This window comes from Salvelinus sp. IW2-2015, unplaced genomic scaffold (genome assembly GCF_002910315.2).
Source record: "Salvelinus sp. IW2-2015 unplaced genomic scaffold, ASM291031v2 Un_scaffold1415, whole genome shotgun sequence".
Classification (NCBI taxonomy): Eukaryota; Metazoa; Chordata; class Actinopteri; order Salmoniformes; family Salmonidae; genus Salvelinus; species Salvelinus sp. IW2-2015.
In genome coordinates, this window is record NW_019942892.1 from 379,123 (window position 1) to 404,179 (window position 25,057).

Consider the following 25,057-nt stretch of genomic DNA (forward strand, 5'->3'; position numbering starts at 1 on the left):
AGTTGTTAATTTCTTTTAAATTCAAATCAGTTCCTGAATTCAAAATTGAGCCCAACCCTGGTGTGTTGTGTTGCAGACACTGTACAGTGTGAGGACAGAGATCATGCCTGCGTCTGGTCAACAAAACTGTCACTCTGGCTCCCTCTGTGGGCTGGAGATGTCCATCACACGACTGGCTGAACCTGAGGATGATGAGGATGATCGAGGGACAGAGAAGAAAGGGCAGACGGAGGTCTGCTCCACCAAGCTCATGTATAAAGGTAAGTGTGCATAAACTCATAAAGTGGGTTTACTTTATAGTCGTGTGTGTGTGTGTGTGTGTGTGTGTGTGTGTGGTGAGCCATTAAACCCATCTCTGTTCTCCCCCAGTGGCAGACAGCAGCAGTAGCTGGGTGGTGTATGGCAGAAGCTCAGGGCTGGTGTCCATGCCAACGGATGCTAATGCCAACCACAGGGTACAGGTTGAGTTGATGCCCCTGTTCGCTGGCCACCTGCCATTCCCTGACATCGAGGTGTTTAAGTACCTACCTCCCAGTGCCAACTCCGCCAGCCAACCTGATACAGGTGAGTCCTACCTCCCTCCGTCAGGCTCTCACAGAGGCTTGACTCTCACAGTGGCTTGACTCTCACAGAGGCTTGACTCTCACAGTGGCTTGACTCTCACAGTGGCTTGACTCTCACAGAGGCTTGACTCTCACAGAGGCTTGACTCTCACAGGGCTAAATCCTAACTTGACATGTGTATATGGAATATTCATGCAAATCAACCATTGACATGAATGTATGTTTTTAATTGTTTATTATGCATTGTGCCAGGTGCTAACTCCCCTTTACCCTTCTGTTCACAGACGGCTGTGTAGAAAACGACACCCTCTCCCTGCTGGTCCGGCCTCTGGACGACCAGGGGGACACGGCCAGCATCCGTAGCCAGGGAAGTGTCCACTCTGTGGGCAGCGGGGAGCAGCAGTCCAGGGTTCTCCCCATGCCTCGCCTGGAGCCCTTCAGCCCGGGACAGGTGTTCAACCACAGCCAGGGATGCCAGGTCCTGGTGCTACCCTCTGAGGAGTAGCACGTTCTAGAGATCAACGCTACGTGATCCTGGTGGTTGGTTAACACCCATCACCATCACCTCTTGCCCCAGACCTCCTGTGGGGCTCCGCTGTTCTGGAGCTCTAAGTTTGGTTGGGACCCAAAAGTAGCTGTTCTGAGATCAGACTATGGACTCTGACTGTGGGCTCTGCTAGCTGGACTAGCCCCCGAGCGGACACAGTCACATCAGTAGAGCCCTGATGAACTAGACAAACCACAACCTGCTGATGTCTTGATTTGTGCTTTCCTTCTGCCCCCGTCTTCCTCTTCTTCAGACTGTGTTTTGACTCAGTGAATATATCTGTCTGATTACTGGGTCGTCTCCCCCGTCCTCCTCTTCTTCACACTGTGTTTTGACTCAGTGAATAGATCTATGTTTGACTACTTGGTCTCAGAAAATGGAGAGGACACACATTGTCAAACCCTGTTGACATACTAAGACCTTAGCCAAGGCAATATTGTCCTCCCTCAAACGTCTGTATTAAACTCAAATGCAACAAAGCCGTGTGTGTGTGTGTGTGTGTGTGTGTGTGTGTGTGTGGGTGTGTGGTGTGTGTGTGTGTGTGTGTGTGTGTGTGTGTGTGACTGTGGTATGCTCACAAACTGATGGAAATTGTGTTTCCCACAAAACGGTTGTATGTCTCCGCTATGTACACATTCTCACCAAACAGTCTCCTGCTGGCCTTTCACCATTCTCACCAAACCCACAGTCCATAACTAACAATGTAGTTACACTGCCCTCATCTGACCACTGTACAAACTGTTGTGTAAATAAATGTAGAAAAGCTGAAGAACACACGCACTCCCAGGTTCTTTCCTCAGGTGCTGGAGTTGTAGGTAAAACTCCTGGAAAACAGGAAGGAGAACGTTGCACACTGCTGCTGATGCTGCTGCCAGGTGATATTTATTTATAAACAACGTGTCGACCCTTAGGTCTTCATCAGGCGTCCATATCCCAGGTGGGGGTGAACGGTCCTAACTGTGCCCCAGTCCCCCAACTTTTCTGACCGTTTCCGCATGTGATGGCTGAAACAAAACAATAAGATGGACTCCCTGTCGTTTCTCTGCAAGACTACAACAGTAAATAATAAGATGGACTCCCTGTCGTTTCTCTACAAGACTCTACAACAGTAAACAAAACAAGATGGACTCCCTGTCGTTTCTCTGCAAGACTCTACAACAGTAAACAATAAGATGGAGGGGGAAGGGTGTGGGGTGCGGCCATTACAGTGTTTTTGGGGGGGTCAGGGTTGGTGCTGGTGTACTACTACTATTCACATGTCAATTCCAATCTGGATTCAGCTCTAAACTGGATTCAGCTTTAAACTGGATTCAGCTCTAAACTGGATTCAGCTCTAAACTGGATTCAGCTCTAAACTGGATTCAGCTCTAAACTGGATTCAGCTTTAAACTGGATTCAGGACTACTACTATTCACATGTCAATTCTAAACTGGATTCAGCCTCTAAACGTGGTTCACGAACTCTACTATTCACATGTCAATTCTAATCCTGATTCAGCTCTAAACTGGATTCAGCTCTAAACTGGATTCAGACTACTACTATTCACATGTCAATTCTAAACTGGATTCAGCTCTAGACTGTACTCAGCGTCCTAAAGTCCATTCACATCTACCACACCTAAATTGTAAAAAATGTTTTTTATTTAACTAGGCAAGTCAGTTAAGAACAAATTCTTATTTACAATGACGGCCTGTGTGTGTGTGTGTGTGTGTGTGTGGTGTGTGTGTGTGTGTGTGTGTCAGACTGGATGGTTGTGTGTGTCAGACTGGATGGTTGTGTGTGTGTCAGGGTGGATGGTTGTGTGTGTGTCAGGGTGGATGGTTGTGTGTGTGTCAGGGTGGATGGTTGTGTTGTGTGTGTGTGTGTGTGTTGGACTCGCTGGCTGTAGGTGTGTTTTGGAGTGATGAAGACGAGTCTGGTCACCTGCTGCTGTTGTCCAGGCGACATACACAGTGAAGGCCCAGAGCCATGTCAGCCGAAGGGTTGCCTTCTCACTGAGAACACACACAGTCAGGACTAAGTCAAATTAAGGCCTAGCATAGCAGTACTTCAGTAGACTGAGGAGTAGCATCCAAAGCTTTTTCAGCAGAGCATTATAGATAAGATATAGATAGCATACTGACTATCAGTGGTGATTTTAGCATGTAAATCTTAGTGGGGCAAACCAAAAAAACAAATTGGCATGCCAGCAAAGCCACTATACAACAACATTAAACAACACATGAATTGCATTATAACAGTGACAAACGGTTACCACAAACTGTTAGGATCCACATAGAGCTGTCCAAACAGCAGAGTCCCAACACCTTACCACTGCTACACCTGGCTGTCAGCGGAGCCTTGTCTGGCAGAGAAACAGTTAATTCCGCCTCATTTACTGGCTTTTAAAAAACATGGCTGACTTTCTTAAACAAATGTGGTTTCTAATGACAATTAAGATCTACAAACTATAGCATAAAGGGATAAGAGGAAATCCGTAATTTCGATTAAGACATTGAGTGAGCTAGGACGGATGTAGTTAATATAACTATTTGTTCAGCACTTTTGAAATGTACAGTGACATAATTCAGAACATGGGCCGTTCTTACAGAGTTCTCCCTGTACACCAAGTCAAAACCGTAGGATAAATAATGGGGGCATATAATCAGACAATGAAAGCTCTTACAATATTCTATGATTACATTTCTCTAAAACAGGTTATACGCTACATGTGCACCACCAAGTCAGAACAGTAGGTGAAATTAAGAGGTGAAAATAGACCAGATTATTAGGGTGAGGCACATGGGCTACTAACAGCTTACTACACAACATACACTTACTACACAACCATCAACCCTTTCTTAGCTACAGTATACATATCTCCCTGGCATATTACATCCTTTATGCAGCAGCGTACAAGACAATTTTGGACTCACCTTGTTGTGCTGTGCTCACTTGAACAGGAAGGTGAAGCGGCGGTCCTTCGTGGGCAAAGTTTGTCATCAGACTTTGTCATCAAAGTCTGCCATTCTCTGGATTTATGYTGCTTTCAAGACAACTGGGAACTCTGAAAAAAACCAGGTTGAATCATGATGACGTCAGTGATCTTCAGGTCGTAGCTCTAGAAAGAGGCCCGAGTTCCCGATTTACAATTCCGAGTTGGATGACGGTTCAAAAGTATTTTCCCAGTCGGAGCWATTTTTTTCCTGAATTCCCAGTTGTCTTGAACTCATTGAATTCAGATTTCCGAGTTAACACTTGTTTTGAGCGTGGCGAAATTATGCTGCATTGACAGCATGGCCAATGTTGAGTCTTTATCATTTTAAGCTTGGAAAAGAGACCCTTAAACCCAGACTTAGGACCACACACTCACTCCACTGAATAGCAGGCTAGTGATTGCGCTGCAATGCTTGCAGTTAACCACTGATTCCTTCCAAACCACTCATTTGTGATTTCCAACTTGTGTAATGTTTATGTCCAATGGCCGATGAGCACCGATARGTTTTATCTAGCATTTCTCTTCATTATTTGTCTTCATATGACAAAGATTAAAAAGGATTTGACAGTAGATTGTCGACTTGATTCAAAATGGTGACTGCTAGCTTGCTAGCTATTTTGAAAGTATGATGTCCAATCAAAGCTACTGTAGATATACTGTGATTTGACGTAATTTTATCTGTGGCCAATGACCTTGAGCCTTCTTGGATGGGCACTTCTAATGTAACTCTATGGCAGCAWCAAAGGGGCTTGAATTTTCTAGCTCTACCCTTAGATTTGGCGGTGACGTAGTGTCTCCATGAGTGACAGAACACTGAGCCAATCACGGCGCAACTAGAGAACATTACCAACCCCTACGCTCCGTATTTTCCGCTGGCTGCCCCTGAGCTAGGCTGAAACACCTGCGTTTTGGAGCTGCCTTACTCAAGAAAGCAAAAAAGAGACAATGTTTGAATGCGGCTTTATTAACTCAATGATTTTCTATTTTTCTGTACATTGTTTGCAAGCTGATATGTGACATGTATTAATGCCAAAATAACATGCTAACAATATATGGCTCAATACAATTGTTTTCATTCTGTCATAATGATAGAAACTCAAGAAAAGCAGGCAAAATTGAGGTAGGCTAACTTGAAGGTAACTTTTGTAGATTTTAGTCAAATGCTCTTTATCTGTGAGATAAGTCCTCATTAGCATAGATTGTCTATGCAGTCTCGCACCTAGGTGTCGATAGAAACCATCCGGGGTGCCAATCAATCAGCGCCAATGATCAATCACACATTGGCACGCAGGGACTTTTAAATTCACCATGTTCTATAGCCTGAGAACATGGTTAAAACTATCATTTTGATATCCTGGAAGGGCCTTCGTTGCGTCTGTATGAATTTGTTAGGCTACATTTCTAAAGCCACATCCCTCGGCTGTTTTCCTAAAAGGTGGCAGATTTCCCTTTTAAGATCAGTGGATGACAGAGGGAATGTCTGTTTACATTTTTTTATATTAATTGAGTCATTGAGCTACATGGGCCTACACAATCCATAGTTGAACATGTTTGATATTTTACAGATATTGTACCATTTAGTTTTTTTGAAAACAATTACATCTGGAGTTCCTTCACTCCTGTTGTTTTAGGGCCAAAATTGACCAATGAAAAAGGAAACAAGGGAGACAAGGTCAGAGAGCATTTGGTTTATTTATGCAGCTAAAGGCCGATATTGACTGTGACCTTCCAAATATTGTAAACTGAAACGTAGACCATGGTGCTTGCCTACGGAGCTGTGAGGGGAACGGCACCTCAGTACCTCCAGGCTCTGATCAGGCCCTACACCCAAACAAGGGCACTGCGTTCATCCACCTCTGGCCTGCTCGCCTCCCTACCACTGAGGAAGTACAGTTCCCGCTCAGCCCAGTCAAAACTGTTCGCTGCTCTGGCCCCCCAATGGTGGAACAAACTCCCTCACGACGCCAGGACAGCGGAGTCAATCACCACCTTCCGGAGACACCTGAAACCCCACCTCTTTAAGGAATACCTAGGATAGGATAAAGTAATCCRTCTCACCCCCCCCCCCCCCTTAAAAGATTTAGATGCACTATTGTAAAGTGGCTGTTCCACTGGATGTCATAAGGTGAATGCACCAATTTGTAAGTCGCTCTGGATAAGAGCGTCTGCTAAATGACTTAAATGTAAATGTAAATGTAGTTCCTGTAGTTCCTGTATTCTTTTGTCTGTCCACTGAAGGTAGACTGGTATCAGGCTGGAGCGGGAGCTGCCACGGCTGTGTGGAGAAACATCTGTTCTTCAACATGTCCGTCCTGCAGCCCGTGGAGCAGCTCTCTCTGGCGCAGCTGGAAATCAAGTTCCAGTGGGACATGTTCCGCACACCAAGGTTCCTCCGGGGCCCACAGGCGCTCAGCGTGTCCCTGTACAAGGTGTTGCGTGTGACCCTGAGGGGAGCGAGCCACGAGGCCCACCGCAGGCTGGTGCTGTCCCAGTCGGTGCAGCTGGAACCAGAGGCCGGATCCCTCACCCTGGACCTCACAGCGCTGGCAGAGAACTGGCGTAAACCGGGTCATAACTTTGGCCTGGTGCTGGAGCTGCAGTCACACCCCGTCCCCTCCAGGCGACGGACTTCTTCATGGCCCAGAACCTGGTGAAAGCCGTCCCGTTAGGGCCGACCGTAACCCTCCCAGAGTTCCATGCCTCCCTGGTGGTTGTATCCCTGAATCCACTCCAGTGCCGCTCTCGGCAGAAGAGGAGCGCCGTCTACCTGCCGGTTACACCCAGCAACGTGTGTAAGCCGTGCCGCCTCTACATCGACTTCAAGAACGTGGGCTGCAAAAGAAAGATACCCAGGGTCCATTCTCATTTGCGTGAAAGTGCCTTAGGCATGCAGCAAGGAGGCATGAGGACTGCAGATGTGGCCAAGGCAATAAATTGCAATGTACTGTGAGATGCCTAAGACAGCGCTACAGGGAGACAGGAAGGACAGCTGATCTTCCTCGCAGTGGCAGACCACGTGTAACAACACCTGCACAGGATCGGCACATCCGAACATCACACCTGCGGGACAGGTACAGGATGGCAACAACAACTGCCCGAGTTACACCAGGAACGCACAATCCCTCCATCAGTGCTCAGCCTGTACGCAATAGGCGAAGAGAGAGGCTGGACTGAGGGCTTGTAGGCCTGTTGTAAGGCAGGTTCTCACCAGACACCATCGGCAACAATGTCGCCTATGGGCACAAACCCACTGTCGCTGGATCAGACAGGACTAGCAAAAAGTGCTCTTCACTGAGGAGTCGCGGTTGTGTCTCACCAGGGGTGATGGTTGGATTTGCGTTTATCGTCGAAGGAATGAGCGTTACACCGAGGCCTGTACTTTCTGCAAGAATGGAATGTCAGTGTTCTGCCATGGCCAGCGAACAGCCCGGATCTCAATCCCGTTGAGCACGTATGGGACCTGTTGGATCGGAGGGTGAGGGCTAGGGCCATTCCCCCCCAGAAATGTCTGGGAACTTGCAGGTGCCTTGGTGGAAGAGTGGGATAACATCTCACAGCAAGAATTGGCAAATCTGGTGCAGTCCATGAGGAGGAGATGCACTGCAGTACTTAATGCAGCTGGTGGCCACACCAGATACTGACTGTTACTTTTGATTTTGACCCCCCCCCCCTTGTTTTCTGGGACACATTATTCAATTTTTTATTGGTCACATGTCTGTGGAACTTGTTCAGTTTATGTCTCCGTTGTTGAATCTTGTTATGTTCATACAAATATTTACACATGTTAAGTTTGCTGAAAATAAATGCAGTTGACAGTGAGAGGACGTTCCTTTTTTTGCTGAGTTTATATATTTTCTGTGGGGGCTTGCCTGTTTTGCATTTTATTTTGCATTAATACATGTTATATCAGTTTGCAAACATTGTAAAAAAATATATGTCATTGAGTTAATAAAGTTTTTTCTTTTCTTGAGTAAGGCAGCTCCAAAACGCAGGTGTTTCAGCCTAGCCCAGTGCTTTCTGTGGTGGTGGGGCAAACCAGCAGAAAATACGGAGCATTGCACTGTGATTGGCTCAGTGTTCTGTCACTCATGGGGACACTATGTCACCGCCAAATCTAAGGGTAGAACTTGAAAATTCTAGCCCCTTGGGTGCTGCCATAGTTACATTAGAAGTGCCAATCCAAGAAGGCTCAAGGTCATTGGCCACAGATAAAATGATGTCAATTCACATTTTATCTATCTAGCTTTGATTGGACTTATCATGTCAACGTCATACTTTCAAAATCTTAGTTAAGAGTCATCATGAATCAAGTCGACAATCTACTGGCAAATCCTTTTTGATCCTTTTCATATGAATATAAATTATAGATAAAACATATCGGTGCTCATCGGCCATTGGACGTAAACATTACACAACAAGCTGGAAATCGCAAATTCAACAATTAGTGGTTTGGAAGGAATCAACGACAGTGTCTAACTGCCAGCATTGGAAAGCAATCACTAGCCTGCTATTCTGTGGAGTGGCTGTGTGGTCCCAAATCMGGGATTAAGGGTTTATTTTCCAAGTTTAAAATTATAAACATTCAACATTGGCCACGCTGTCAATGAAGAATGATTTGTGCCGCGCTCAAAACAATTAACTCGGAACGGCGAAAACTTGACTTCAGTGAGTTCAAGATAACTTGAAGTCGGGAATAAACTAGCTACGACTGGGAAAATACGATTTGAACAGTCATCCAACTTGGAATTGTAAATCCGGTCTCTGAAGATCAATGACGTCATCATGGTTCAACCTTGTTTTTTTCCGAGTTTCCATTTGTTTTGAAACATTGACTACGTCCTTCCTAGCTCGCTCATTAATGTCTTAAATCGAAATTCCGGATTGCCTCTTATCCACTTGTCGTCCCCTTAGGCCATAGTTTGTACACCTCAATTGTCAMTAGAAACCACATTTGTTTAAGCAAGTCAGCCATATCAGCTATGTTTTTTTAAAGGCAGTAAATGAGGCCGAAGTAACTGTTTCGCTGCCAGACAAGGCTCCGCTGAAAGACAGGTGTAGCAGTGGTAAAATGTTGGGACAGCTTTATGTAGGCCCTTTGTAGGCACCATTTGTCACCATTATAGTGCAATTAATGTATTGTTTAGTGTTGTGTTGTGGCTTTGCATCTCACTTTATTTATTTTTTTAAATTTCCAACCAAGATTTACATGCTAAAATCACCACTGGCCTCTTCTCAGTTTGGCACCGGCACACTTTTAACAGAAAGTTCAGATTTAAATTGACTTTATAAAAGAGATTTACTTATCGGTCATATACAGATGTAGGATCTTCATTTGATCACTCTTTCATTGCTGAGAATTTTCCTTCCCAGCAGGAAATGCATACTTGTAGTGTATTCGAGGAGTCTAAAGTTTGTAATTTACACTTTAAAATGTAAGAATTGATTTGCCCTACTAAAAAATGTCCATTAATTGTAATCCACATAAATCATATGTCTTGTTGTTGCGTGACTATTCTCCTGCTGTAGCAAACTAGCTCAAATTAAGATCCTACATTTGTAAAGTCAAGTTATCCCTGTCACAGATTTTGGATTACCCTGCCATCCTCTGGCCACTGCACATACTGAGAGCAATCCCTGTCCTCTCTGTTTCACTGCAGAAAACAAAATCAATTTGTCTCTTTACTCCAGCATTTTGGATTTGAGATCAACATTTTCATATGAGGCGACYTTATAGAATGTCACCTTTTATTGAAAATTAAATATGAAGTATTCACARCCCTGAGTCAATACTTGTTAGAATCACCTTTGGCAGCGTTTACAGCTCTGAGTCCTTCTGGGTAAGTGTTTAAGAGATTTGCACACATGGAATTTACAATATTTGCACATGTTGAAGAGTTTTAAAAAGAATCCTCTGTCAAGTTGGTTGTTGATCATTGCTAGACAGCCATCTTCAAGTCTTGCCATAGATTTGTAAGTAGATTTAAGGCAAAACTGTAACAAGGCCACTCAGGAACATTCAATGTCATCTTGGTAAGCAACTCCAGTGTATATTTGGCCTTGTGTTTTAGGTTATTGTCCTGCTGAAAGGTGAATTTGTCTCCCAGTGTCTGTTGGAAAGCAGACAACCAGGTTTTCCACAATGATTTTTCCTGTGCATAGATCTATTCTGTTTATTTTTATCATGAAAAACTCCCTATTCCTTGCTGATGACAAGCCTACCCATAACATGATGCAWCCACCACCAAGCACCACCAATCACTCAAATGTGGGCACAAAATTTGAGAGAAATAAGCTTTTTGTGCATATGGAAAACTWCTGAGATCTTTTACTTCAGCTCATGAAACATGGGACCAATACTTTACATGTTGCGTTTATATTTTTGTTRAGCATAATATATAACTATTTCAAGTAACTAATCCTAGCACTGCACATACCCTATTAGCTATACAATTAGCCATTACACATTAACTCAGAACCGGGATTAAAAACTATAATTGAATACGTACAGATGGATCTGTTAGCAGAAAAAACTATTTTATTAACAAAAGGTAAACAAATACATTTGCTTTACAGAACTGCTTTTGCTGTTGCAGTTTTACAGCAAATGTCCTGCAATTCTACACACTTTGCCGTGATTTATGCCATGCCAATATATCTGAGTGAGAGTGACTAACAAAATCAATGGGGGCCCACTGGAGGTCAGMGRCCATGGGCACGTTCCAGGTCGATAATTTGACCATGATTACTTCAAGTTTAGATAGCTGGCTAGACTAACTTGACTAATTGACCAATRTAAAAATGTTTTAACTGACATGGGCTAATTGAGTGTCTGTCAGTGAGTGACACATAACAAGKGCAAAACTGCTGATGTGCAATCYAGTTTCTAAACGMCACCCTGTTCATTTTACTATTCTAACTCTGACCAGTCATTTGAGACCCTGAGTCCCTAAAATATATTTTAAAATAAATAAAAAATTTACTCATATATAGCTATGGCCCTGCTGGAGATAACATATCCATCACTGTTGGTAATATTTCACACATCTGTAGGGAGTTAAATAACTCATTACTGTTAAATAATAAGTGTTTTGTTTGGTCTATGACCAGTTTGTGTCTGACCCAGAGGAGGCAGCCATTGCCATGGCRCTTGTTAACTGATGCAGGAAATCATCATCAATGAACCAGTGATATTGTGATATTGGATTGGACAGCACATCTGAATGATTGCCATTGGCTCCCTGATCCCAATTTGGGAAACCTGGCATCATCACAGTGGAAATAAGCACCTCTAGTGTCCCTAGAAATATGAAACATTACATCTGGAGACATGAGACAATGTCAAGATCCTCAGAGATTAATTTGGATAGAGATAGCAGAAATACAATTGTTTTCATTCTGTCATCATGATAGAAACTCAAGAAAAGCAGGCATAATTGAGGTAGGCTAACTTGAAGGTAACTTTTGTAGATTTTAGTCAAATGCCCTTTATCTATGAGATAGGTCCTCATTAGCATAGCTTGTCTATGCAGTCTCGCACCTAGGTGTTGATCGAAACCATCCGGGATGCCAATCAATCAGCGCCAATGATCAATCACACATTGGCACGCAGGAACTTTTAAATTCACAAGCAAATGTGGGACAGACATAGAAAGAAAAGCAAAACACACGCGGTAGTTTAGGCTAGTTTGTTTGTAGAAAAGCCTAAATCCAGGTCAAACGCGAAGAATGGAGACTTTGGTTATTTTAGCCCTAGCTATTTTATCCATTAGTGCGTCTGCTTTAGGAAATGGAGAAGATTTGAAGACTCAGGAGCGCTTGTTTTTAAATTCGTTGGGTCTCTCAGCTCGTCCAAAGCCGTCAGCACACCGCCGCGTTCCCTCGGTGTTGTGGAGGATGTTCAAACGTACCAGCACCCGGGAGAACGACACCCACGAAAGCGACCGGTGCATGGTGTCTGAGTATGGAGTTCGCGGGAACATTGTTCGATTTGTGCAGGATCAAGGTGAGTTTTATTCCTTTGTCTTTCCTTCCATCATGCCGCTCGCCCCTAGTACTTTGTTCTGTGTGGTTAAAATGGTCACTCTGCGATTGTTACTTTCATTTTTGTAAACTTTTAAATTAACGATATAAAGGCTACTCATTGATTATTGATTAATATAACTGAGAAATAATGCCCTATGAGTTTAGTTCAACGGTTGTACCCTCTACAAAACCCCAAATATATAAGCTTGTCTTACCCTGTTTGTAAAACAATTAAGTAACATCTAAATGTAATTGTAAACTGTATAGCCTGAAAACATGGTTAAAACTATCATTGTGATATAATGGATGGACCTTCATTGCGTCTGTATGAATTTGAGTGGTTAGGTTACATTTCTACAGCCAAATCTTCTCCGCTGTTTACCTAAAACGTGGCGCGGTTAACACTGTTATTGTGGAATTTGAGTTTATTTTTACAGGGACAGTGCATATAGTTAGTTTCAGCGTTTCAGTAAAAGTGCCGGTTTTAGCCAGCCGGCTAATTTTCAACCGCAGTCCCTGGGCAGGTTATTAAAAATAATTACAATATAGACAATCATTGAGCAGTGAGCACACGCAGAGCAACATGGGGCAAAACATAGCATACAGACAGAGCAACATAGAACAGAAAGCAGCAAGACAAAATTCATAAAAAACAACAGTGTTTCCACACCTCACAAGCTACAGACAACATGGAAAGCTGCAATACACAGCTAGGGATTATGTTCACAAATCTGATTGACCTTTAGCCATGTCTTCATGCATTTTGTGAAAGTGTGATATGTGGTGCAGTTATGTGTGTCTGATGGCAGTGTATTCCAGACATGGGAAGCCCTCACAGAGAAAGCGGATATACTAAAGGTGCTTTTCCTTAAGGGAACTATACAGTCACCTCTCATGGCAGACCTTGTGGATCTGCTGCCATATGTTTGGGTTTTCTGTTTAACAAAAGTACTGAGTGGAGGGGGAGCCAGGCCATTTAGGATCTTGAATACAAGACATGCATCGGTGTATTGCACAAGATTTTCCCAACTCAGGAGCTCATGCTTTCTGAGGATGTAACAGTGATGATGGCTATTGGGCTTCCTATCAAGCACTTTGAGAGCCTGTTTGTAGACACTGAATAGGTTTTAATGTTGTACAGKAAGCTTGGGCTCAACTAGTCAAGCAGAATGTTAAGTGGGGGAAAGGCAGGTTGCCCCTTTAAAATCAGTGGATGACAGAGGGAATATCGGGTTTGAAAATATTCTCAAAATTACAATTTGAGATCAATTCCTTATTGAGTAACATAGTCATACACAATCCATTTTCGAACATGTTAGTTATTTAAGAGTTCCTTCACTCACTTTGTTTTGGGGCCAAAATGAACCACAGAGGGTAAAGACAGTTTCGGGTTGAATATTCGACAGATATTTGCCTGTCGTTTTCCTTATGTCCACCAACAGCAGTTAGGGACCGTCAACATAGTGACAAATCTAAATGTTCAAATTTCAATAACTTTTTTAACCATTACTCCTAAAACTTTACACTTTTTGTCATTTTACATCTCACACTATTTTAAATGATACATTTACATTTTTGAATTTCAGTACTTCATTGGTCATGTGACCTGGTGACTTCAAACAGGGTTCAGAATGTCTACTGAGTACCTACACATTGCACAGCCTTTAGTTTGTCCATTTTCATCTCACATGATTTTACATGCACTATTGTAAGTGGTTGTTCCACTGGATATCATAAGGTGAATGCACCAATTTGTAAGTCGCTCTGGATAAGAGCGTCTGCTAAATGACTTAAATGTTAAATGTACATACATTTTTCTACATTTCAAATGTCAATAGCTCCTTGGTCTTGTGACCTACCGACTTCAAACATGGTGCAGAATGTACACTGACTACCCCTATATATTGCACAGTCTTGTTTGTGTACTCTAAAATCAGGCGGTGTAATGTACATTTTTCAATGTTTTAAATTTCAATAGCTCCTTGGTCATGTCAATTACACACCAAAGAAGCGTGCAGTGGATATACACCCATATTGCATAACCTCTAGTCATGTCTCTTCTATATTGTTGTACATTAATATTAGTTTGACAATTAGGGGGTTCAGTCCAGTGTTTACTCTTTTCTTTAATATTTATCTATAAGTACCACAGTATTTAACAGTGGTACACAATAGGCGAGAGAAATATAATATCTCCTTTCATCATTAATATCAACCATAAAGGGCAAAGTACGAGAGTCTTGTTATTAATTGTCCAATGGAGAGTAAGCTAGTGAGGTAGGCTGCAGTGGGTTTGCTGGTCATTACATATACTGAACATGTAACCACAGTAATGGTGGCCAGTAAATCAATGAATAAAAATGTAATATTGACAAATTTCAACAGAGACCTTGTAGACCTTAAATCTTTTCCAACATGTCAACAGACACTTCAAATAAGTATGAAACGTTTCACAGTGTTAACTTTCTCTTTATCCCTGGTTGATGTACATGTCAGAGCCTCTTCAGTGTGAATGGGGTATAGCATACATTTTCAACAACAAAGACTGCACTTCCAGTTTGTGTTCTTTACTCTGTTGAACTCGTGTCTTCATTCCTAGGCACAGCACATGGAACCATGTGCAAGTAGAGATACTGCGGTGCAAAGGAGAAAAATAATATATATGTAGAAAAACACACACATGCAAAACATTCAATCTAAAATAAAACAAAGCGTAACATGTTATAAATAATATCAAATAAAAAAACAATATGGGGATGAGGTAGTTAGATGGGCTATTTACAGATGGGTTATGTACAGGTGCAATGATCTGTAAGCTGCTCTGACAGCTGATGCTTAAAGATAGTGAGGGAGATATGAGTATCCAGCTTCAGTGATTTTTGCAATTTGTTCCAGTCGATGGCAGCAGAGAACTGGAAGGAAAGGCGGCCAAAGGAGGAATTGGCTTTGGGGATGACCAGTGAAATATACATGCTGGAGCGAGTGCTACGGGTGGGTGCTGCTATGGTGACCAGTGAGCTGAGATAAGGCGGAGCTTTACCTAGCAAGTACTTATAGATGACCTAGAGCCAGTGGGTTTGGCGCCGAGTATGAAGCGAGGGCCAGCCAACGAGAGCATACAGGTCGCAGTGGTGGGTGGTATATGGGGCTTTGGTGACAAAACGGATGGCACTGTGATAGACTGCATCAAATTTGCTGAGTAGAGTGTTGGAGGGTATTTTGTAAATGAGATCGCCAAAGTCGAGGATCGGTAGGATGGTCAGTTTTACGAGGGTATGTTTGGCAGCATGAGTGAAGGATGCTTTGTTGCGAAATAGCAAGCTGATTCTANATACCATCTACTGCATCTTGCCTATGCCGTTCTGTACCACCACTCATTCATATATCTTTATGTACATATTCTTTATCCCTTTACACTTGTGTGTGTATAAGGTAGTAGTTGTGGAATTGTTAGGTTAGATTACTTGTTGGTTATTACTGCATTGTCGGAACTAGAAGCACAAGCATTTCGCTACACTCGCATTAACATCTGCTAACCATGTGTATGTGACTAATAAAATTTGATTTGATTTGACATGCCGTCACTGTTGTCAAAAGATTATAAACATGTTAAATATAGTTACTAACCCAGTCAGTCTTTGGGCCACATCCAGGTTCTTCATCAGTGGCCCACCTGAAGCAGTTGTTGGCTTTGTTGAACTCTGAAAGCATAGCCATGAACTGAACATATGGCTGTACCACACAACCACATAAAAATAAAGAATTTACATTTACTTTGAATTAAATGTCATTACATACCAGACATGTTTTAGTATATCCTCAGTCTTTTTGCAGTTGCTCCATGCGTTTTTGAAGGTTCCATATCAATTTGGGAGGGGATGTTGGGGAAGTTCTGTGCAACTTGCTTGGCCATCTTCACCATAAAATAGAGTTTTTGACCTAATTGTCACTTAACAGCTAACCATTCATTATTGAAAATATAACTATCAAACCTGCGTTACATAGACCCCGCAGCTGAAGGTGTCCTGCTGCAGGGTGTGAGTTATTTCCCCTCCTTTCCACTTTATGTCCACCCAGTTGTCTTTACCATGGCAGGATCTTCTCATTTTGAAATATTCCCTTTTTTATGTAAACATAATGGAATTCTGATTTAGCTATAGGCAAATGAATACACAAGCCACGTTTGTATGCTGTTTTCCTTATCACTATAATCTAGTAGTAATTTAGTAGAGGTAATTTCATTTATCCCCCATTCTACACACAGCCTAAATTATAGGCACTGAACCATTTACAGGACAATAATAAAAGTAGCATATAGGATCCAACCCTATCAGAGTGAATAAATGTAGAGCGTTTGTGGACTTTAAGAAAAAAATATTAATTGAAAGTTGTATCAGTATGTGCTTAAAGAAAGTCATATCACAAATATGACAGTGCCCACCAAATCTATGACAATAGAGAATGAATTGTAAGCACCAAAGTGTGTTTGTCAAAATAATATCTGAAAATGTCAGTTGAACATAAATTGCCATTGCAAATATAAGTTTTATGATATATGCAGTTGAGGAATATGCCATGTACCAACACTACATGTAGGACGGACATAAGACATTCCCACTTACAGTATTTTTTTTAATTTCACCTTTATTCAACCAGGTAAGCTAGTTGAAAACAAGTTCTCATTTACAACTGCGACCTAGCCAAGATAAAGCAAAGCAGTGTGACACAAACAAAAACACAGTTACACATGGAATAAACAAACATGCAGTCAATAACACAATAGAAAAGTCTATATACAGTGTGTGCAAATAAAGTAAGATTAGGGAGGTAAGGCAATAAATAGGCCGTAGTGGCGAAATAATTACAATTTCGCAAATTAACACGAGTGATAGATGTGCAGAAGATGAATGTACAAGTAGAGATACTGGGGTGCAAAGGAGCAAAACAATTATATATATATATATATATATATATATAAACAATTTGGTGATGAGGTAGTTAGCCCATCTGTAAATAGCCCATCTATGTACAGGTGCAATGATCTGTAAGCTGCTCTGATAGCTGATGCTTAAAGATAGTGAGGGAGATATGAGTCTCCAGCTTCAGTGATTTTTGCAATTTGTTCCCGTCATTGGCAGCAGAGAACTGGAAGGAGAGGCGGCCAAAGGAAGAATTGGTTTTGGGGGTGACCGGTGAAATATACTTGCTGGAGCGCGTGCTACGGGTGGGTGCTGCTATGGTGACCAGGGAGCTTTTACCTAGGCAAGTACTTATACGTATTGAACCTGGAGCCAGTGGGATTTGGCGACGAATATGAAGCAACGAGAGCATACAGGTCGCAGTCGTGGGTTGTATATGGGGCTTTGGTGACAAAACGGATGGCACTGTGATAGACTGCATCCAATTTGCTGAGTAGTGTTGGAGGCTATTTTGTAAACGAGATCGTCGAAGTCAAGGATCGGTAGGATAGTCAGTTTTACGAGGGTATGTTTGGCAGCATGAGTGAAGGATGCTTTGTTGCGAAATAGGAAGCTGATTCTAGATTTAATTTTGGATTGCAGATGCTTAATATGAGTCTTGAAGGAGAGTTTACAGTCTCACCAGACACCTAGGTATTTGTAGTTGTCCACATATTCTAAGTGCAGGCAGCGATCGGTTGAAGAGCATTTAGTTTTATTTGTATTTAAGAGCAGTTGGGAGGCCACCGAAGGAGAGTTGTATGGCATTGATGTATACAGAGAAAATAGTCGGCCCGAGAATTGAACCCTGCGGCACCCCCATAGAGACTGCCAGAGGTCCGGACAACAGGCCCTCCGATTTTACACACTGCACTCCATATAGTTGATGAACCAGGCGAGGCAGTCATTTGAGAAACAAAGGCTGTTGAGTCTGCCGATAAGAATGTGGTGATTGACAGTCGAAAGCCTTGGCCAGGTTGATGAATACAGCTGCACAGTATTGTCTCTCTTTTCGATAGTGGTTATGATATCGTTTAGGACCTTGAGCGTGGCTGAGGTGCACCCATGACCAGCTCGGAAACCATATTGCATAGCGGAGAGGGTACGGTGGGATTAGAAATGGTTGGTGATCTGTTTGTTAACTTGGCATTCGAAGACTTTAGAAAGGCAGGATATATATATAGGTCTGTAGCAGTTTGGGTCTAGAGTGTCTCCCCCTTTGAGGAGGGTGATGACTGCGGCAGCTTTCCATTCTTTGGGTATCTCAGACGATACGAAAAAGAGGTTGAACAGGCTAGTAATAGGGGTTGCAACAATTGCGGTGGATAATTTTACAAAGAGATGGTCCAGATTGTCTAGCCCAGCTGATTTGTTGGGGTCCATATTTTGCAGCTCTTTCAGAACATCAGCCGTCTGGATTTGGGTGAAGGAGAAATGGGGGAGGCTTTGGCAAGTTGCTGTGGGGAGTGCAGAGCTGTTGATCCGGGTAGGGGTAGCCAGGTGGAAAGCATGGCCAGCCGTAGAAAAATGCTTATTGAAATTATCGATTATCGTGGATTTATTGGTGGTGAGTGTTTCCTAGCCTCAGAGCAGTGGGCAGCTGGGAGGAGGTGCTCTTTTTCTCCATGGATTTTAGTGTCCCAGAACGTTTTGGAGTTTGTCCTACAGGAGGCAAATTTCTGTTTGAAAAAGCTCGTCTTTGCTTTCCTATCTGCCTGTGTATATTTGTTCCTAACTTCCCTGAAAAGTTGCATATCGCGTGGGCTATTCGACTCTAATGCAGTATGCCACAGGATGTGTTTGTGCTGGTCAAAGGCAGTCAGGTCTGGAGTGAACCATGGGCTATATCTGTTCCTGGTTCAACATTTTATGAATTGTGCATGCTTATTTAAGATGGTGAGAAAAGCACTTTTAAAGAATAACCAGGCGGCATCTACTGACGGAATGAGGTCAATATCCTTCCAGGATAGCCGGGCCAGGTCGATTAGAAAGGCCTGCTCGCTGAAGTGTTTTAGGGAGCGTTTGACTGTGATGAGGGGTGGTCGTTTGACCGCGGACCCATTACGAACGCAGGCAGTGATCGCTGAGGTTGAAAACAGCAGAGGTGTATTTAYAGGACAYGTTGGTCAGGATGATATSTATGAGGGTGCCCGAGTTCACAGATTTGGGGTTGTACCTGGTAGGTTCCTTAATAATTTGTGTGAGATTGAGGGCATCTAGCTTAGATTGTAGGACGGCCGGGTTGTTAAGCATATCCCAGTTTAGGTCACCTAACAGTACAAACTCTGAAGATAAATGGGGGGCAGTTAATTCACATATGGTGTCCAGGGCYCAGCTGGGGGCTGAGGGGGGTRTYTAACAAGCAGCAACAGTGAGAGACTTATTACTGGAAAGGTGGATTTTTAAAAATAGAAGCTCGAACTGTTTGGCAACAGACCTGGATAGTAAGACAGAACTCTGCAGGCTGTCTCTGCAGTKGATTGCAACTCCACCCCRTTTGGCAGTTCTGTCTRGGCGGAAAATGTATATACATACATACAGGCATTTTTCAGCAATGATATTACCACTCAGAATCCAGAATGGATWTGACAATGGGGCCCGCACAGGCTGTAATACACCCTTACAACAATCTACTTTTTGATCTACCTGACTTATCTGGTAAACTGCRACTGTGTGTCAAGAAAAGAGCCCCAATTAGGGGTTAGTGTACTCCAGTAAAAAAGGYCTGGTTTAGATMAAAAACTATTGCCCTGTGTCCCRGTTCATAGGGGCATGAGKGACTAGTCAGTGGTAGAATTGAGTTGGCACTTTATTGMCCCAAAGACCCACAAGGTTGAGGTTACTCATGGACAGTAATTAGTAAWWWWWTWWAAATAAATTGCATTGATGTATTGTCTTCTAACTGTCCAATAATAGGATTCAAAGTGTTAGGAAATATTTGTTCCCATAAATACAAAGGAGGATGTCTCTCCTCATACCTCTGGCACTTTAGTCAGACTGCCAGACTGTGCACCACAGAGCCAATCAGGAGAGAATACATACAGGTCAACGGTGCCAACTGGAAGTTAAGGGGTGTGTCTGTGCCTTTTGGATGACTCTCTCTCTACAGAGAACCCCTGTGGTTCAAGTCAAGAGCTACCCTTCCCCTTTCAGTCTGCTCTGCGCATGTCTGAAAGTGACAGAGCCAGCAGCCAAGAGTCTGTCACAGTATGGCATAAAAAATTATTACACTTGTATGTAAAATGCTAATATAGATCCAGTACAATGGAATAACTATGACCTGAATTTGAATGCAGCGTTTTCTGTTTCCACCTTCTCTTTCTGTCCAGCAGGGTCAACCAAAAACACTGGGCCTGATGGTTCATGCAGATACCGGGGAAGCAATATAGAAATGATTCATTAAATGATTACTATTAAATTACCCATATCACAACCCTCATACCTCTTCACAAAAATGTACCTAAATCAATTTTTTTCCCCAGTTAGAAATAGTAGGCCGTGCATAAAATAACTACTTTCATCAGAAAAACAAACCCTCAACTGCACTWTTGCATTTTGTAAGTTGTCTGCAGGTGGCTTGTGGTGAATGCACTCAAATATCAAGTCATTATCAGGTTATGGAAACTGCGTTCTAATGTCTTAATGTACAGTATATGAAAGTGATGCTATGAAAAGTATTCTTTTTCACATTATCAAGCTCACTGTGACTGACAAATCACTGCCTAATACTGTGATTAAAAAGAGCATATAAAACATTGTTTTTCATGAGGCCTACCTGTGCCTTCATTTAAGCACCTCTGTTCGAACACCTCCTGTCCTTCATCCATTCCACATACAGACATTTGCGGATATTTTCAGTGTCCATGTGAAAGATAGTTATTGCGAGGCTGGAACATTTGTTAACTTTAAAAAATAATAATAATGAGATGAAAATAGACAAACATCAGAGTGTGGGATATGACGGTATAGTCAGTGGATATTCTCAACCTTGTTTGAGGTCAGTAGGTCACATGACCAAGGAMCTATTGAAATTTGAATGTAAAATACGTTTTCGACGCTCCCTAACTAATTCAACTAGGAATACAAAATGCTGCTCACATTTCCGCATGTTTATTCGCTTTGGTAAGTGAAGTAATGTCCAAATTGGGAAAATAAGACCTGTGRAATTTTTCCAACATCATGACACTTATTTGGAGTCTGTGGCTCAAGTGGTTTGAAAGCGTGAATATCCAACTTCAAACTGTCTTTTACCTCGGTAAATGAACCAATGGGGGGGAAGAAAAAAAAATGACGGGGACAAAGTCAGAGCATTTGCTTTGTTTATTGGCTATAGGCTTCACAATGCTAATGAAGTTYTCAATTGAAACCTAGGTCCTACTTCTAGAGTGTAGACCTAATGATMATTWTTWTTTTTTGGTCCTCTGCAGGTAGACTGGTGTCAGGCTGGAGCGGCAGCTGCCACAACTGTGTGGAGAAARARKTGTTCTTCAACATGTCCGTCCTGCAGCCCGTGGAGCAGCTCTCTCTGGCGCAGCTGGAAATCAAGTTCCAGTGGGACGTGTTCCGCACACCAAGGTTCCTCCGGGGCCCACAGGCGCTCAGCYTGTCCCTGTACAAGGTGTTGCGTGTGACCCTGAGGGGAGCGAGCCACGAGGCCCACCGCAGGCTGGTGCTGTCCCAGTCGGTGCAGCTGGAACCAGAGGCCGGTTCCCTCACCCTGGACCTCACAGCGCTGGCAGAGAACTGGCGTAAACCGGGTCATAACTACGGCCTGGTGCTGGAGCTGCAGCCACACCCCGTCCACACCCAGGCGACGGACTTCTTCATGGCCCAGAACCTGGCGAACGCCGTCCCTTTAGGGCRGACCGTAACCCTCCCAGAGTTCCATGCCTCCCTGGTGGTTGTATCCCTGAATCCACTCCAGTGCCGCTCTCGGCAGAAGAGGAGCGCCGTCTACCTSCCGGTTACACCCAGCAACGTGTGTAAGCCGCGCCGCCTCTACATCGACTTCAAGGACGTGGGCTGGCAGGACTGGATCATTGCTCCGCAGGGCTACCTGGCCAACTACTGCCACGGAGAGTGCCCGTTCCCACTGAGCGAGAGCCTGAATGGCACCAACCATGCCATCCTGCAGACACTGGTGCACTCCCTGGACCCCCACGGCACACCCCAGCCCTGCTGTGTACCCATCCGCCTGTCACCTGTCTCCATGCTCTACTACGACAACAACGACAACGTAGTCCTACGTCACTACCAGGACATGGTGGTGGATGAGTGTGGCTGCAGATGAAATGCATTAGGAGTGATGGCTGGTTGGTGTAGTGGATTTTAGAAAAGTTTGAATTGTCTTTTTTTTACCTGTAATAAAACGCTTATTCATTGATTCTCCTGTAATGAAAAGGCTTTGGTATAATTCCGACAGATCTCTTTTCAGTTTGTCAGAGGCACACTTTTCACCTAACACAAAGTTCAGATATAAATTAACTTTATAGAGGAGACCTACTTCTCTGTCATATATAGATGTAGGATCTTAATTTGATCACCCTTTTGTTGCTGAGCAGGAAATGCAATCTTGTAGTGCATTCAAGGTTTTAAAAGGCTTCTAAAGTTTATAATTTCCACTTTAAAATGTCAGACTTGATTTGCTAATGAAAAATGTATTTTATTATTATCCACATAATTCATGTCTTGTTGCTGCATGATCAGCTTCTCCCGCGTCTGTAGGGGAGTTGCAGCGATAGAACAATACTTTAACTACCAATTGGGGAGAAAAGTGGTAAAATAAAATGTGTCTCTTTAATCAATCTAGCATTTTGGATTTGAGCTCAACATTTTCATATGAGGCAACAGTATAGAATGTCAACTTTTTTTATTTGAGTATTTTTTGAATACATCTGTCTTACCATTTTAAAAATGAATACACCTTATGAACCAAGTAAAGATCTCCTCAATTTAAGTTTGTCCCTTGTATGATTGTTTTGTGATGATACCATCTAGCTTTTCATACTGGTGCAAATCTTTCTAAAATGGGACATAATTCAATGGATATGAATCAACAAAGAGGTAATGATATGTTGAATATCTGTATTGGATGCAGATGACGGAACTGCTCACTTTTGTGTCTGTTTGTCACGCCTCCTTGTCTGTATACCTGCAAAGGTATGTTATGCAGATCACATTTACCATCCTCCACCTCGCCAAATGAATATCCCATAGGCTATGAGGTAAACTCCCAGCAGAGCCCACAGTCCAATGGGTATATCCTGTGGTGTGTTTGATGTTAGTGTTGACTATTTAAAAATGGTGAAAGCCCTCAATGGTGCTGCCCATGCCAAAACAAGCCTAGGCCTCTCCATCAAAATCCATCTTGAAGCTAGAGAGAGATGGTTTTTGGCATCGGCTGCATTTCAATCCACCGCGTCCACCGATGTCGCATCTGCGGTGGCAGAGCTACAGCGATGTTTGTCAGACAGGAGACATCCTGAAAATCGGTATTTTCACGACAATGTCTGTAGCGTCTCTTCTATGCCCACAAGCTTCCACGGGACTTGTCTGAAGTCGGTACCGCCGATGGGACAACACCTGTCTGTAGTATCCGAATGGTTTGGACTACGAACTAATATGACCCCACCATCGATAACTAAGAGTCCGGTTGTTTTGTATGATGCCCACAAGACTCAGGAAACTGGCCTCAAGGTAACCCCGTACCAGTTTTTAATAAATGAATGGAAATACTTTAGTGCCAACAAATAGACAAAGGGCAGACACTTCAAAACATGCTTCCTTTTGATCTATTTTTGGACTATCTGTTTTACCATGTAAACAGTGCATTTGGAAAGTATTCAGACCCCTTTTACTTTTTCCATATTTTGTTACATTACAGCCTTATTCTAAAATAGATTTTTTTTAAATAACTAAATGATCCATAGTATAACCATCTTAAAACAATTCCATGTCTCAGCTTAGAATCTTTGGAGGGTTCATCCTAGAACCCTCTATGTACAGTATCAGCATGCAAAGAACCCTTGTGGAACCCTTTTTTTGTGTAGTGGGTAAGTGAACAACTCTTTAATAATGATGTTAGTTTGACTTGTTTAAGTTTCTCACATCAGAGAGTCCTGTTATCACCTGTATGCAAGGCTCTTGAATAATGAGGTCCAAAACACTCAATTTGAGATCAAGTAATTATTGAGCTACATGGGCCTACACAATCCATATTTGAACATGTTTGATATTTTAAGACCATTTTGGTTTTTGAAAACAATTGTGTCTGGAGTTCCTTCACTCCCATTGGCGTTGGGTCAAAATTAACCAATGACAAATGAGGGGGACAAAGTCAAAAAGCATTTGGTTTGTTTATTGCAGATAAAGGCCTATGTTGACTGTGACGTGAAATGGCTCCGGAGAAGAAGGCTGARGTTCTTACGTGTCCCCAACCAATTTGTGTTTTTATGTTTGTTTATTTGCAACTTATTTTTTCTTATTTTGTTCATAATTTTGCCATCTCTTACGACTGAAAGTAACATCAGGACTGCGATTACATACCAAGGACTGGCAGAATCCTTTTATTCCTTTTAACAAGTCTTACGAGCCCGACGCGAATGATATACTGCTTTCTCGGGAACAGGCCCAGATCCTCGTGATTTGGGTGAAAAGGGGGCCAAAGGGCGAGCTGCCTTCTGAGAATTTGTAGGCGATCGAATAAACCCCCACTTCCTTCCCTTCTGCTAGCAAACGTGCAATCTTTGGAGAATAAAATCAATGACCTATGCGGAAGATTAAACTACCAACAGGACATTCAAAACTAATCTTATGCTTCACGGGGTCGTGGCTGAACGACAACACTATCAACATACAGCTAGTTGATTATACGATGTATCGGTAGGATAGAACAGCAGCGTCTGCTAAGACAAGTGGTGGCAGGCTATTTATTTTTGTATATAACAGCTGGTGTACGATATCTAAGGAAGTCTCAAGCTATTGCTCACCC

At 42.7% G+C, this 25,057-nt stretch overlaps 1 protein-coding gene and 2 pseudogenes across 1 annotated transcript; all 3 read left to right on the top strand.

The window, feature by feature from the left end:
• The window catches only part of LOC112070750 (trafficking protein particle complex subunit 10-like), a 32,154-nt pseudogene extending 30,523 nt beyond the window's left edge, over positions 1–1,631 (top strand).
• A 4,540-nt stretch (positions 1,632–6,171) lies between these two features.
• On the top strand, positions 6,172–7,649 carry LOC139024360 (protein DVR-1-like; annotated as a pseudogene).
• Positions 7,650–11,726: 4,077 nt separating this feature from the next.
• LOC112070753 (protein DVR-1) lies at positions 11,727–22,450 on the top strand. Its single transcript, XM_024138200.2, has 2 exons — positions 11,727–12,089; positions 21,495–22,450. Exons 1-2 carry the CDS (start codon positions 11,813–11,815, stop codon positions 22,355–22,357), a joined length of 1,140 nt encoding a protein of 379 aa, XP_023993968.1. The 5' UTR covers positions 11,727–11,812; the 3' UTR covers positions 22,358–22,450.
• The last annotated feature ends 2,607 nt before the right edge of the window (positions 22,451–25,057 follow it).